Here is a 15,295-nt window from a genome sequence, read left to right on the forward strand (position 1 = left end):
GATGTGCTTTTCTTCTCCACTTTAGTGCCCTTTTCTGGGTTGATGGAGAAAAAACACCTTTGGAAAATAAATAAATAAAACTTTACGTGTTGGTATTATTTAACCATTACTGTAAAATCACAAACAGTAAATAAAGTAGCATGACATGTCCTGTAACCCTAAATCAACAGTTATTTTATATTTGTGCCAGTTTAAAAACGTTAATTACAGGGAGTGCAGAATTATTAGGCAAATGAGTATTTTGTCCACATCATTCTCTTCATGCATGTTGTCTTACTCCAAGCTGTATAGGCTCGAAAGCCTACTACCAATTAAGCATATTAGGTGATGTGCATCTCTGTAATGAGAAGGGGTGCACATATAACACCCTATATCAGGTGTGCATAATTATTAGACAACTTCCTTTCCTTTGGCAAAATGGGTCAAAAGAAGGACTTGACAGGCTCAGAAAAGTCGAAAATAGTGAGATATCTTGCAGAGGGATGCAGCACTCTTAAAATTGCAAAGCTTCTGAAGCGTGATCATCGAACAATCAAGCATTTCATTCAAAATAGTCAACAGGGTCGCAAGAAGCGTGTGGAAAAACCAAGGTGCAAAATAACTGCCCATGAACTGAGAAAAGTCAAGCGTGCAGCTGCCAAGATGCCACTTGCCACCAGTTTGGCCATATTTCAGAGCTGCAACATCACTGGAGTGCCCAAAAGCACAAGGTGTGCAATACTCAGAGACATGGCCAAGGTAAGAAAGGCTGAAAAACGACCACCACTGAACAAGACACACAAGCTGAAACGTCAAGACTGGACCAAGAAATATCTCAAGACTGATTTTTCTAAGGTTTTATGGACTGATGAAATGAGAGTGAGTCTTGATGGGCCAGATGGATCGGCCCATGGCTGGATTGGTAAAGGGCAGAGAGCTCCAGTCCGACAAGGTGGAGGTGGAGTACTGGTTTGGGCTGGTATCATCAAAGATGAGCTTGTGGGGCCTTTTCGGGTTGAGGATGGAGTCAAGCTCAACTCCCAGTCCTACTGCCAGTTTCTGGAAGACACCTTCTTCAAGCAGTGGTACAGGAAGAAGTCTGCATCCTTCAAGAAAAACATGATTTTCATGCAGGACAATGCTCCATCACACACGTTCAAGTACTCCACAGCGTGGCTGGCAAGAAAGGGTATAAAAGAAGAAAAACTAATGACATGGCCTCCTTGTTCACCTGATCTGAACCCCATTGAGAATCTGTGGTCCATCATCAAATGTGAGAAAGGAGGGAAAACCGTACACCTCTCTGAACAGTGTCTGGGAGGCTGTGGTTGCTGCTGCACGCAATGTTGATGGTGAACAGATCAAAACACTGACAGAATCCATGGATGGCAGGCTTTTGAGTGTCCTTGCAAAGAAAGGTGGCTATATTGGTCGCTGATTTGTTTTTGTTTTGTTTTTGAATGTAAGAAATTTATATTTGTGAATGTGGAGATGTTATATTGGTTTCACTGATAAAAATAAATAATTGAAATGGGTATATATTTGTTTTTTGTTAAGTTGCCTAATAATTATGCACAGTAATAGTCACCTGCACACACAGATAACCCTCTAAAATAGCTAAAAATAAAAACAAACTAAAAACTACTCCCAAAAACATTCAGCTTTGATATTAATGAGTTTTTTGGGTTCATTGAGAACATGGTTGTTGTTCAATAATAAAATTATTCCTCAAAAATACAACTTGCCTAATAATTCCGCACTCCCTGTAGTTGGATAAAGTCAATTCAAATGCACACCTCTGCAGAAACTCCAAAGTTGATGCAAGCTCTGATGGGTAATGAATGTTAAAGCAATAGTGAAAGGCACTTGGGAAGCAGTGTGTGGGGACAGTACCTTGGTCAAGGGGACCTCAGTGGCATCAGGATTCGAACCGGCAACCCTCCAATTATGGGTCCATTTCCTTACTTGGAACCCCACTGTACGCTTTCACTGTAATATACGCTTGTTTTGATAAATGAAACTCAAGATATGCATATAAAAAGTTCACTTTTATTTTCCCTGAAGTGATCACTCTACAAGCAACAGTAAACACATGTGAAATGTGTAGAGATTGAGATGTTGAGTACTGTGCTGAATTTCATACTTTTCTAGGACTCTTTTGAAGAGCAGCTGCAGCGGTTATTCAGTGGCAGTTATAACTCAAGCCAACACTCCTCTTGGGTCAATGATTCTTTATGATGGTGAGAAGAGAAAGCCATTAACAGTGACCCCTGCAATCTTTCACACCTTTGCAAAGGTAGCCATTATATATTTTGTATATATATTTCATGTTTTTCATGTGCTTTGCTTTCTGATCAAATATATTAGGTTTTCATAAGTGTCTTATCCAATGCGCTGCCAAAACATTTCACTATTTAATTTGTGTGCATTTATCTTTGCTTACAGTATGCATTTGCCATGGCATTTTGACGGTCATCTTATGTTACAAAATTGGTATTAACTTTTCCTTGTGTTGAACAAATGGAGGTAAAACCCCTTGTCACGGTGGGGCTGGACATAGCATGAAGGAGGACGCATTTGCACGATTTCACTCGACAGGGGTTTAATACAGACTAAACACGAGACAAGGGAACATGAACACGCACAATGACCCGACCATGTGGACGCAGCCGATCCACGCCCCGCTGAGATCCAGGGAGGACGTCTGCCCCACAGTTCCATGTCCAAGGTTCCATCTATGGACGTCCCCCGATGCCGCCGTCTCGTCCGGATTCCAGCGATGCACCTCCGGTAATCGCCAGTTCCCCGTCATGATCCATGTCATGTTTTTAGCAGTTACCCAAGCGTGACAGACTCTCGGCGGCCTACAAAAGCTACCGTGGGGTCAAGAGGATCTGTCAGTCACGCTGTCCATGTTCCCCTGGCGATTCTGGAGGTGGGGGAGTACCGACGAATCCATGCGACCGGACCTCGATGGCCTACAAAAGCTACCGTGGGGTCGAGGAGACCAGTTGCACAGTTCAGGTGCTTCCAGTGTTAACCGAGACGAGGGAGGCGGCCAACTTTCCAGCGGGGCGTGCCGAGACTGACTGGAGTGACGGTGCCTGCGGACGGCGGACAGGACGCCGGTCCCCCACGGACGAGCCGTCCTTTGGCCCGGGCCTGATGCCGCCGGTGCAGGACAGCCGCCACTCGTCCTTATGGACTTCTCCCCCCTTTCATGGACCATTTTGTGGGGCACTCCCAGGTGGTAGTGCCTTTGAGGGGGGAGTACTGTCATGATCCGGACCGACAGGGGTTGACTCCGGATCCTGAGTCCGGACCGGAGTTTCATGTTGGTCTCGTGTAATGTTCCCTGATTGTGTTCACCTGGTGTATATTTATATAATTGTATAAAACTATCCTGTTCATGTCTGTTCGCCGTCGGGTCATTGTGCGTGTTGATGTTCCCTTGTCTCGTGAAGTCTGCATTAAACCCCTGTCGTGTGAAATCGAGCGAATGCGTCCTCCTTCATCGCCATGTCCAGCCCACCCGTGACACCCCTGTATGTCCCTGAAAATTCTTGATGTTGAACCCAATTAGACCTGCATTTGTTTTTGTGAAATATTCTCCTGTGCCATCAGAATGAAAACAAAATTTTAATGTGAAGGTGTTGTCAATCAGCAGACTTTTTTTCATTCCCACATAATGCTGCTGGGTAATTCAGGACAAACTGTTTTTTTCAATATATTTATAGAATTTTCAACATCAACACCTTTCACAACACAACAGAGACAACACCTTTCACAACACAACACACACAAACACACGGAAAAAAAAACAGGGGAAACAAAGGGAAAAACAAAAACTAACCTGCAGGCATGTGGTGATTGCTAGGTTCATACACCAAAAAACACACAGGTAACCACATTAATATAGCTGCCCAACAGGTCCTTATAGGACCTGGAACCCTGCTGTCAAGCTGATTGGTGCCTGCTGTGTCCCCAGCTGCACCCAGCCATGACATTACAGATTAAGCAGAGCAGAAATGAAAACAAGAATTTGCGTTGAACTTTTAGGGAGAAGGCATGGTATATGTGCTATGCAATTTTTTTTACTGGATTTAACCCTATTACAAACAGATTTATCCATGGCACAAACCCAGACCCTCTGTCATTCAGAGCTAGAGCATCCTCCATGGGAGACCTAATAATTTCCACTAGCAATGTACTATTGTTGACTACAAAGTGTCTAATTTGCCATTTTTAAGGCCACAGCGCTGTTGCAACTGCTGAGAAGGAAGTAAAGGCTGGTCTGCAAAGAGATCACTTCAAGTCCTGAGCCCTGCATTGTGCCAGGTTTTAAAACATTGATAACCTGGAGGAAAGTAGGGTCTGTCCAAATAAGGAATAAGAGGGGATGTTAGATGAAGTGAAAGTGAAGTGAATGACATTGTGAAACACTGCAGCACAGGACACGGTGTGCACAACAAAATGTGTCCTCTGTTTTTAACCCTTAGTGAGCAGTGGGCAGCCCAGCTTTGCTCAGTCGCACCTTGGCGGATCAGGAATCAAACCGGCAACCTTCTGATTATAGGGCTGCTTCCTTAACTGCTAGGCCACCACTGCCCCTAGATAAGCCTGAACCTCAAATGCATGATAAGCTTCAATTTTTAAGCATTCTTAAGGTAATAGGGTTATTACTAAATATTTTAAATATATATTCGGATTCTTTATAAACAGGAGATTTAACAGAGGGCATTTAGAGAGCAAGGAAAAACGTGTCCCGAGCCGAGCAATGAAACTTAAATAAAAACACAAAACGATTGCACATCCAAGGCAAAAACAGACCAAGGGCGCTTCCCTAAAGAAATAGGGATCATTCAGTATATCTAAACTGGCAGGGAGTGAAGTAATAACAAAATAATAACAGTCATTGGAAAAAAAAAAAACTTTTTCTGTGTAATTTTGTACTTGTTTTGGGCATTTGTACCACTCGGCCAAGAAAAAAAATCAGTTACAGAATAATTTAAATTAAAATTTTGCTCATCAATCAAAGATTGTGGAGTTATTGACATTGTGATACACAGCAGCACAGCACACTGTGCACACAGTGAAATGTGTCCTCTGCTTTTAACCCATCACCCTTGGTGAGCCGTGGGCAGCCAATGAAAGGTGCCCGGGGAGCAGTGTGTGGGGACGGTGCTTTGTTCAGCGGCACCTCAGCTCGGGATTCAAACCGGCAACCTTCCAATTACGGGTTCGCTTCCTTAGCCACTAGGCCAACCACTGAGTCAAAGACGTGTCAATTTGGTCAATTAAATAAATGTGGTCAACTCTTTTTGGCAAGGCAATGTATGTCCATTGATGCACATGTAACTCATTCTAGGATCTTCCCATTGGAAATGTAATTGAAACGTGTGCTGTTGTTGGAAATGGTGGAATTCTGGCAAACAGCAGCTGTGGACACAAAATTGACTCTGCCAAGTTTGTATTCAGGTAGGGCCAACTGCATTCATGACAAATAACAGTTCGTAGGGAATAATGGTTCTTCTACTACAAAACGCACTTCCACCTCTTCCAGAGGCTGCCATTTTAAAATGTATTTGTTGCCATTTTGTGAACTAATGCAGATTATAGATTAATGTAAATGCTATAATCTTCAATTCCCCTGCATCCATAAATTCCTTTCTTTAAACAGATGCAATCTCCCCCCTATGAATGGGTTTGAAAAGGATGTTGGAAATAGAACAGACCTGGTGACAGTCAACCCTAGTATCCTCCTAGAAAAGTGAGTTTTTTCCTGAACATTTAAATTTGGTTTTGTATCAGATTTATTTCCACACCTGAAAACATAACATGCATTTTTCTTCATGCTAACACTTGGAATTGTGGTGCATTGACAGTAAAACAGAATTGTCCTGATTTGTGGAAATGCAACTAATAAGTCATTAAAAAGGTTTTCTGGTGACTTAGTTGTCCTGAGTTCATTTGCTTGATACAGGCCATTCTGAAAAGCAGTGACCTCATTTTTATAACCATGGACAAGGGTAACATCCAAAGACGTCCAAAATTATTAACACCTCGCCATAAGTAGGAGTGGCACCTTGGTTTCCTCAGTGGCACCTTGGTGGATCTGGATTAAAACTGGCAAAATTCTGATTAGGCCACTTCCTTAACCGCTAGGCCACCACTGCCCCAAAAATGTGTCCTCTGCATTTAAGTAACACACTTGCCTATGAACCAGAAGACCCAGGTTCAAATCCCGCTTACTACCATTGTGTCCCTGAGCAAGATACTTAACCCTAAGTTGCTCCAGGTGGGGACTGTCCCTGTAACTACTGATTGTAAGTCATTCTGAACAAGGGCGTCTGATAAATGTCGTAAATGTAAATGTAATCCCATCACCTTGATGAGCAGTGGGCAGCCATGAAAGGCACGCAGGAAGCAGTGTGTGGGGACAGTGTTTTGCTCAGTGGTGCCTTGGCAGGTCGGGATTAGAACCAGAAACCTTTCGATTACAGGTCTGTTTTTTAACCGCTAGGCCACCACTACATAATGCACACTGCCCCAACCAAGACATCTTTGTTTGGATACTAGTTTATCAATGTTTGAGGTGAGGCTCTTGTTACATATGCACATGGGCAGTGTGCGTTTTGTGTGTTCCAGGTTGTGGGTGTTGCTGTAAGGGATTCTGGGTATACGGAAATAAAAGAGAAAAGAAGCAGACCGCGTGTCGAGAGTCCGCGTTGTTATTCGAAAATAGCAAACACAACATTTGGCGACGAGGATGGAGTTTTTTCTACCTCCTCCACCTCCTTTTCTGGCTTTGCCCGGCGAGCCGCCGGTGCCCTGGGACCGCTGGTTGGAATCCTTTTCGACGTATCTCACGGCCGTCGGCCTCGCGGATTCTCCAGACCAGCGTCTGCGAGCCTTGCTGCTCCATAACCTGGGCACGGAAGGGCAGCGGGTCTTCAGGACCCTGGGAGCCGGCACAACGTACGCGGACGGCGTCGCAAAATTGGCCGCGCATTTCGCCGCCCCACAGAGCGTTATCCTGCGCCGCGTAGTTTTTCGCCAGAGGAGGCAGCAACCGGGCGAGTCGGTTCACCATTACGTGACGGACCTGCGGGGGCTGGCGAGTTTCTGTAAGTTTGGAACAATGGAAGACGAGTTCATTCGGGATCAATTGGCAGAGCATACAAACAATCCCAGAATTCGCGAAAAGTTAATTATGTCCTCGGACGACCTCACGCTCGCCAAAGCTGTGGAACTGGCTTTTCAGATGGAGTCAGCAGCCGAATTAGCATCTCGCCTGGCGCCGGTACCCTCTCTTCAGCCCGCAGTGCCCACACTTACTGTCCAGCCGCCTGCGCTCTGGGACGACACACCTGACCACGGCCTCCCCGTAAACTATGCCGCTCGCCGCGGCGCGTCCACCCGCCGCCCGTGTGGAAACTGCGGATCCTCCACGCATAACACCAGGGCGCCTAACTGCCCGGCTAATGGCCAAACCTGCTCACAATGCGGGAGACGTAACCATTTCGCCCGTGTTTGCCGTTCAGCCGCATCCGGCCGCCCTCAGAGGCCATCTTCTCCAGCGCCACCTACTACTATTCACTCTGTTACTGCAGCATCTCCCCCATTTAAAACGTGTGTGGTGCGGCTGGACGGTGTTCCACTGCCACTGCTGCTGGATACAGGGGCTTCACGCTCCTTGCTGAACCTGGCCACTGTCAAGCAGTTTTTTTCCCATCATACCCTCCACCCTGACTGTGAGCTCCTGAGTGGGTATGGGAATTCCAAAATAGACATAGTAGGCACAGTTTCCCTACCACTTCAGTATCAGAGTGTAACTTTACCGTCTTTTACTTTTCACGTCTCGCGCCACGGGGCTAACCTAATGGGTCTGGACTTGTTCAGCAGTCTGGGATTTTCACTGATGGATGTGGATGGTGCCACCATTCTCACGGTGGGCTCACCCTGGCAGCAACGCTGGCCCTCTCTGTTCACTGGCCTGGGCTGCCTCACCGCATTTAACCACCAGCCCTTGCTCAAACCAGACGTGCGACCGGTCATTCAGCCATTGCGCCGCCTTCCTCTGGCTCTTCGTGATGAAGTCACTGCGGAACTCAACAACCTGCTCGAGCTGGGCATAATTGAGCGGATTGATGCTTCACCCTGGGTCTCCAACCTGGTGCTGGCACGGAAGAAGTCCGGGACTCTTCGGCCGTGCGTGGATCTAAGGTCGGTCAACACAGCTGTTGTCCCTGACAAGTACCCACTGCCTACTGTGGAGGAGCTGGCCGCTAAATTCCATGGTTCTACTGTCTTCTCCAAACTAGACCTTCGACAGGGCTATCTCCAAGTTCCGCTGCATCCCGAGAGCCGCAACCTGACCGCTTTTGTCACACACATGGGCGTCTTCCGCTATACTAGGATGCCTTTCGGTCTCAGCTCTGCCCCTAGCTGCTTCCAGAAAATCATGTCTACCATCTTTGCTGCAGTTTCTGGGGTAGTGATTTATCTGGATGACATTGTGGTGCATGGTCCAACCCTCGCATCACATGATGAGCACCTGGACCGCGTCTTCAAGATCCTGGCAGGTCACAATCTTACGCTGAATGGGGACAAATGTGTCTTCACTGTGCCAGCGGTCGATTTTGTGGGCTTTCGCCTGTCTGGAGAGGGCATCACACCCTTAAATTCTAACGTGGAGGCTGTTCTACGTCTCCCTGAGCCCTCCAGCCCAGCCCAGCTCGCATCCTTTCTTGGAATGACTGCATACTACTTGCGTTTTCTCCCTCAATACTCTGCCACTACAGCCCCTTTGCGTGCGCTTCTGAAAACCGGAGCCCCATGGGCCTGGTCCTCAGCCTGCTCCTCAGCCATCCGTCAGCTAAAGGCCCAGCTTACCTCACCACCGGTGCTTGCTCACTTTGACCTGTCATGCCCCACTTTTCTGACCTGTGATGCGTCTGGTGTAGCGCTAGGTGCCGTCCTTTCTCAGTGCCAACATGGTTCTGAGCGCCCCATTGCTTTTGCCTCCCGGTCTCTGACTCCGGCCGAGCAGAAGTATTCAGTTGGGGAGCGGGAGGCACTGGCCTGTGTCTGGGCGTGTGAGCGGTGGCATATATACTTGTATGGTCGACATTTCACCCTCCGCACGGACCATCAGGCCCTAACGACCCTACTCTCATCTTCAGGCACGGGGCACAGACCGCTCCGGCTCCAGCGCTGGTCGGAGAGGCTCCTGCAGTATAATTTCACTCCGCTGTTTACCCCCGGCCGGGACAATGTTGTGGCAGACCTCCTTTCCAGGGCCACTCCAGACACTCCCCCAGGCCCAGCCACGGATACACTGGAGCCAGAGCTTATCCACATGCTTCATGGGCCACTCCGGGAGGTTGTGTCTCTACAGGACCTCCAACTGGCTTCAGCGCAAGACTCAGTGCTATCGCAGCTTTGCACTTGCATTCGAGAGGGGTGGCCACGCACAGTGCCCAAGGATCTGGTGCCATTTCATCGGGTTAAAGATGAGCTGTCCTGTTGGAATGAGGTCTGTGTGGCGCGGGGACTCAGGGCCGTCATCCCTGGCAGCCTACAACCTCGCATCCTGGCCATGGCTCATGAGGGACACCTAGGCATCGTAAAGGTCAAGCAGCGCTGCCGTGACAGGGTGTGGTGGCCTGGGATCGACAGGGATATTGAATTTGCGGTGAAGGACTGCTCAGCCTGTCTCGTCAGTGGAAAGACGGGCCCTCCCACACCTCCACCACTGCAACCTGTGCAGTGGCCGGCCGGGCCATGGCAGCACGTTCAGCTGGATATCTGTGGGCCATTTCAGGGGGTCCCATATCATCAGCGTTTTCTAGTGGTTGCCTATGACCTGTACTCAAAATGGCCCGAGATCTCCTCCACAGGCTCGGTCATGTCCCAGGCGGCCATGGAGTTCCTCGACTGTCTGTTCTCAAGGTGGGGCCTTCCCAACACCATTACAACAGACAATGGGCCTCAGTTCACCTCCATGGATTTTCAGACATTCCTCGGGGACAGGGGGATTCGACACACACGCACTGCTTTCTACCACCCAGAGGCTAACGGTGGTGTGGAAAGGTTTAACCAGACCTTGAAGAACGGTGTTCGGGCTCACCTGGCCGATGGCTTGGCCTTTTCCTCAGCCCTGCAGCGCACCCTGCTTCATTACAGATCATCTCTCCATTCCACCACTGGTGTCTCCCCAGCTCTCCTCATGCTGGGTAGGGAGCTGCAGCTTCCATTAGACCGGCTGCGGCCACAGCCTCCTCCGCTTACTGCAGCGGCCCTGCGTCACAGGGTTTCGGCTTCTCAGCGCCGGATGAAGCAGTCCTTTGATCGCCGACGGAAGGTGACACCTTCCTGTCTGGCAGTCCATGATTGGGTCAGGGTTCGTCGGCCTCACCGGGACAACAAGCTCCTTTCCTTTTGGTCTGAACCAGTGCAGATTACGGGGCGGCTGGGCTTGGCCACTTTCCGCCTGGCTGATGGTACGAAGTGGCATGCGAGCCGGCTCAAGAAGGTGTCACCGCTCACCCCCGTAGACCCTTACTCCATGGCTAGTGACTTGGACCTTGTGGAGGACCTACCCGATGATACACGGAACTGCGCAGCTTCACCACGCCCTGTCCGTGTCCGCTGTAGACCGGCTTACCTCAAGGACTATGTGACTGAATAGCACACCACGTAGTTAGGGCATAGCCTGTCACGTGGCAGAATAACCCACATGGCTATGCTGGCATTCCGGGTAGTCGACCCCGGTCGCCTAGTTATATTGTGTTGTTGCCATTCCTCCTGGGGGGGGGGAAATGTTACATATGCACATGGGCAGTGTGCGTTTTGTGTGTTCCAGGTTGTGGGTGTTGCTGTAAGGGATTCTGGGTATACGGAAATAAAAGAGAAAAGAAGCAGACCGCGTGTCGAGAGTCCGCGTTGTTATTCGAAAATAGCAAACACAACAGCTCTGAGCTGAGGAAATTCTCAGTACTGAGTGCAAGTGTTCATCAGTGAGATGACTCCTGTGTGATATTTTGTTAATCTTCATCCAGGAGAATAGTTGTTTGCACAGATTCCTGATGTATGATGCGGTGACAAAGAGTTAGGGAGAATGAAATCTTTTCCTTTTTCCATCTATTGTTGTTCATGTAGTTTGGTGGCAAGATCCCATGCATGATCAGCTAAGGTGTTCCTGCTCATGCTCACATTTAAAAATACTTGCCTTTTATCTGGGCAGACAATGATGCAAACTTTGGCCATGCACTTCACAAATTCTCCCTCACTTAAGGTTTGAGCTGATTTTGCGATCTCTACAGCTACAATAAAACCTTTAGCCTCAGATTGTGATGTGGCTTTTTTAACAGTCTGTCATGAAACCAAACCTCTTGTAATTTCTTCTACTTTCTGATGCTTCTGCTTTATGTCCAGATCCTTTTGCTTGTTGTGGTCTTTCATTTCATAGTATTTTCTTATGTTATATTCTTTGGTTACACAAGACAAACAGGGTCTTTTGGATCTTGACACACCAATACACCAGCAGAGAATTGTGGGATTTGTAGTAAAAGTGGTACATGCGGAGCACACACCTTCAACCGTGGGCCAGGTCTAGTAAATATTTCAAATGATCTCGTGGGCCAAGATTCAGATACATGTGAGCTAACAATTTAACTTATTGGACATTGTCTTTTTTAGAGTATTTGTTTCCAAAACAACAAACACTTGTTGTTAATGTTCATGAAGAAACCCCCATGTAGTGAGATTTGTTTTGGCAGGTCAGTATATTCTGTACTGCAATGTGATATCTACTATGTGTTTATCTGTTTATTCTGAATTTGTCCCAAAATATTACTGTAGTATTTCTGTCCAGCCTTAGCTACTGTTTTGTTTTCTTCTTAGGTTTGCAGGACTAATGGAACACCGGTGGCCATTTGTTGAGAGCCTGCATCCCTATGGCAACTCCCTCATGCTTATCCCAGCCTTTTCCTATGGCCTTAACACACCAGTGTCACTTCGCGCAGTCTACACCCTGGAGGACTTTCAGAGCCCTGTGCATCCTATTTTTCTCAACCCTAAGTACCTAAGCAATCTGGCTGGTTTCTGGCATGCCCGAGGTCTGCATCCAGTGCGCCTGAGCTCTGGATTTATCCTGGCTAGCCTTGCACTAGAAGTTTGTATTGATGTGCAGCTTTACGGTTTCTGGCCTTTCAGCCAGCATCCAGATGGACGTCAGGCCGTAAATAACCATTACTATGACAATCGTGAGAGCAAGAAGAAGGTCCACACTATGCCTGTGGAGTTTGACCATCTCCTGCAGCTCCATGAGCAGGGAATTCTTAGGCTGCACCTTGGAGACTGTCTGCCCAATGACAGGTGAACAATGTGATGATCTGTGTTTCGGGTGCATCGGGACAAACAGTCCATTTATCAAAAGAACACTGATTCTGTCCTGTAATGATGGCTCTGCAACACCAGAATGTCCAGAATAATATGCATTAAAAAGTATGCCTTGTATGTTGCTTGTGAAAGGTAATTTACGTAAAGAAAATAATTAGAAATCTGTTGAAAACATTTTTAACTTTTTAAAAATTAAATTAAATACAAAGTCAAAAGTATACATGCAGCAAACTGTAATTAATTACTGATGGTGAAAATTGTAGTTGCAGGGGTTCATGAAATTTGTAAGTGTGCTGATGGATTTGGTGGGGGTGAACGCTGCCAGAACTAAGGGTGTTAAAATTAATGATATAATCGATGCATCACAATGCAGACATGGTCACGTCCTTCATCGATGCAGTGCAGAACATAACTGAACATAATTGAATACATCATCTTGACATTACATGGTGATTTTCTGGCGGTAGCATAAAAATTCTGGTTAAAGAGGTGGTAGATGCAGGTGGTGACTGTGGCAGCATGATCTGAGTACAACCCCGCTCCGGGTAGCAGTGTCACGCTGCACCTTCTCATACCGCGGTTCTCATACCGTGGTCAAAGATGAAATTTGTTGAACTTTTGCTGCGCACCATGACATATTTTCACGTGACCAATAGAATCATAGCAGGTGAGTGTTTTTTCTGCCCCTTCAACAATCATCTTAACAATCTTTGAGTGTCCTACAACACAACATTATCGTCTTACCTGGAGTTTACAAAACCAGAGCTGCTGCGTTTGATCTGAAAGTGGCTTTACATTCTCTCCAATGAGAAGAAAAATGGTCTGTGTTCAGTCTGCACTCACCTGACGCCACAGACGTCTGGAACAGGTGTTTTTCTGGTGTTTGTGAATCTGAGCCTGAAGAGGTTGTAACAGGTTTGAGTCATGACTCCTATAAATTGGCTAGAGAGCATCTGCCAGCTGCTCAGTCATTGAGTGACTTATGTCATCACAACTCGGCTCCGTTCTCGTCGAAACCTAGTAAAACCGTTCCTGCCCTTTCTTCGATCCTGTATCCTGAACTCATCCCTTTCGTCCTGTCACATCCTTTATTGTGCCCTATTGTGCCACGCCGGTTCACATTCGCAGAGAACTTGGAGGGAACTTACCAGCCTCCTTGTGTTCCACCGCACCGAGGTTCCTCGTCTCCTCCAACACACGCTCTCTTTCTGATTCCGGTAGCCGTGACAGAATGACTGAGCCCATTAATGCCTCAGATTTTGCTGCTTTGTGCGATCGAGTAGTGCGCCAGGAAATCCTTATTGAATGTCTGTTTACACAAGGTGTCTGTCGTGCACCGAGAGCACGAAGCGCCCCCCCCGTGTGGTTCCCCAACCCAGTTTGGCGCTCCCGGAGCGCTGGAACGGGACCGAGGGGAGCGGCGAGGCACTCCTCACCACTCTGTTGCTAATTTTCGAGTTGCAGCCTTGCCGCTACTCCAGCTCCCGATCTCAGATCGAACCTGCTCCTTACCCTGCTCTCCAGTCCGGCGGCGGAGTGGGCGGCTGCTCGACTCAATTCCCCCAGTTCCACGTCCATGACCTACTCCGAATTCGTGGAGGAGTTGAGAAACACCTTCTGCCATCCGGACGGTTTGGAAGACGTGGCGTCACAGCTCTATCATTTGTGGCAGGGTTCCTGATCTGTCAGCCAGTTGCCCGCACAATTCCGGACCCTGGCTGCAAAAACTCCGCTGGACACCCACGCCCTCCGGATGATTTATTATGAAGGACTGGCCCCACTAATCCACGGTGAGATGGTCAGCCGGGAGATGCCAGCAACATATGAAGCTCTCATACAACTTGCGCTGCGGATCGATCGGCATCTGCTGGCACTCCCAAAAACTGCGGCGCCCACTCCAACCATGTTGAGTGGAGTGAAGGAAGGCATTGTTCTGGTTTCAGAGGTAACTGCGGGGGTTAGGGGGTGAGAATTGTTTGCTAAAGTCAGCCACCGTCTGTGTAAAGAAGAAAGGTCTTCAGATGAGAGAGAAGTGGAGGGGGGAGGTGGTGGAGGATTCAGGAGGCGGTTAAAAGTAGAGAATAGTTTGCGAGAGTCTTTGCAGTTGCTTACTTTGTCCTGGAAGTATCTAGTCTTTGCTGTAGTGACAGCAGCAGAGAAGGATGTCAGGAGAGATTGATACTAAGTAGAACAGGCTGCAGAACAGGCTGAACAGGCTGCAGACCAACCTGCTGGTGTCCTTCTACCGAGCCACAATCGAGAGTGTGCTGGTGCACGCCATCCCCTTGTGGTACATTACAGTAGCAGATAAGGGGCAGTGGTGGCCTAGCGGTTATGGAAGCGGCCCCGTAATCAGAAGGTTGCCGGTTCGAATCCCGACTCGCCAAGGTGCCACTGAGCAAAGCACCGTCCTCACACACTGCGCCTGTCATGGCTGCCCAATGCTCACTCAGGGTGATGGGTTAAATGCAGAGGACAAATTTCACTGTGTGCACCGTGTGCTGTGCTGCTGTGTATCACATGTGACAAGCACTTCACTTCAAGAAGAGACTCCAGGGGGTAACCAGAACAGCAGAGAAGGTGATCGGCTGCCCACTCCCCTCCTTGGACTCCATTGCCAGCTCTAGATGTCTCTCCAGAGCCAGGGCGATCATAAAAGACAGCCTCCATCCTAACCATCACCTATTCAACATACTGCCCTCTGGAAAAAGGTTCAGATCCATCTGGTGCAAAACCAATAGACTAAAGAATAGCTTCTACTCATGGGCAGTCAGAACTGTATGAGTGTGTGTGCAGATTTCTTCCGTAGTCATCTCACTGGTGCTATTGACTATGGCCCTGTGCAATACCCTGGTAATGTGCAATTACCAATTTACCCAATCGTTTCACTTATTTTTGCTGACCAAAGCCC

General features: G+C 47.9%; 1 protein-coding gene across 2 annotated transcripts in view; it reads left to right on the plus strand.

Annotated features, from left to right (window-relative positions):
* Window positions 1–15,295, plus strand: part of st8sia6 (ST8 alpha-N-acetyl-neuraminide alpha-2,8-sialyltransferase 6) — a 30,553-nt gene that overhangs the window by 13,739 nt on the left and 1,519 nt on the right. For both annotated transcript variants that reach the window (XM_028968568.1, XM_028968569.1), the window contains 4 exons: window positions 2,131–2,275; window positions 5,348–5,457; window positions 5,660–5,749; window positions 11,887–12,360. In XM_028968568.1, the coding sequence (XP_028824401.1) occupies window positions 2,131–2,275; window positions 5,348–5,457; window positions 5,660–5,749; window positions 11,887–12,360 (819 nt within the window). The remainder of the gene's footprint in view (window positions 1–2,130; window positions 2,276–5,347; window positions 5,458–5,659; window positions 5,750–11,886; window positions 12,361–15,295) is intronic.

This window comes from Denticeps clupeoides, unplaced genomic scaffold (assembly GCF_900700375.1).
Source record: "Denticeps clupeoides unplaced genomic scaffold, fDenClu1.1, whole genome shotgun sequence".
Taxonomy (NCBI): domain Eukaryota; kingdom Metazoa; phylum Chordata; class Actinopteri; order Clupeiformes; family Denticipitidae; genus Denticeps; species Denticeps clupeoides.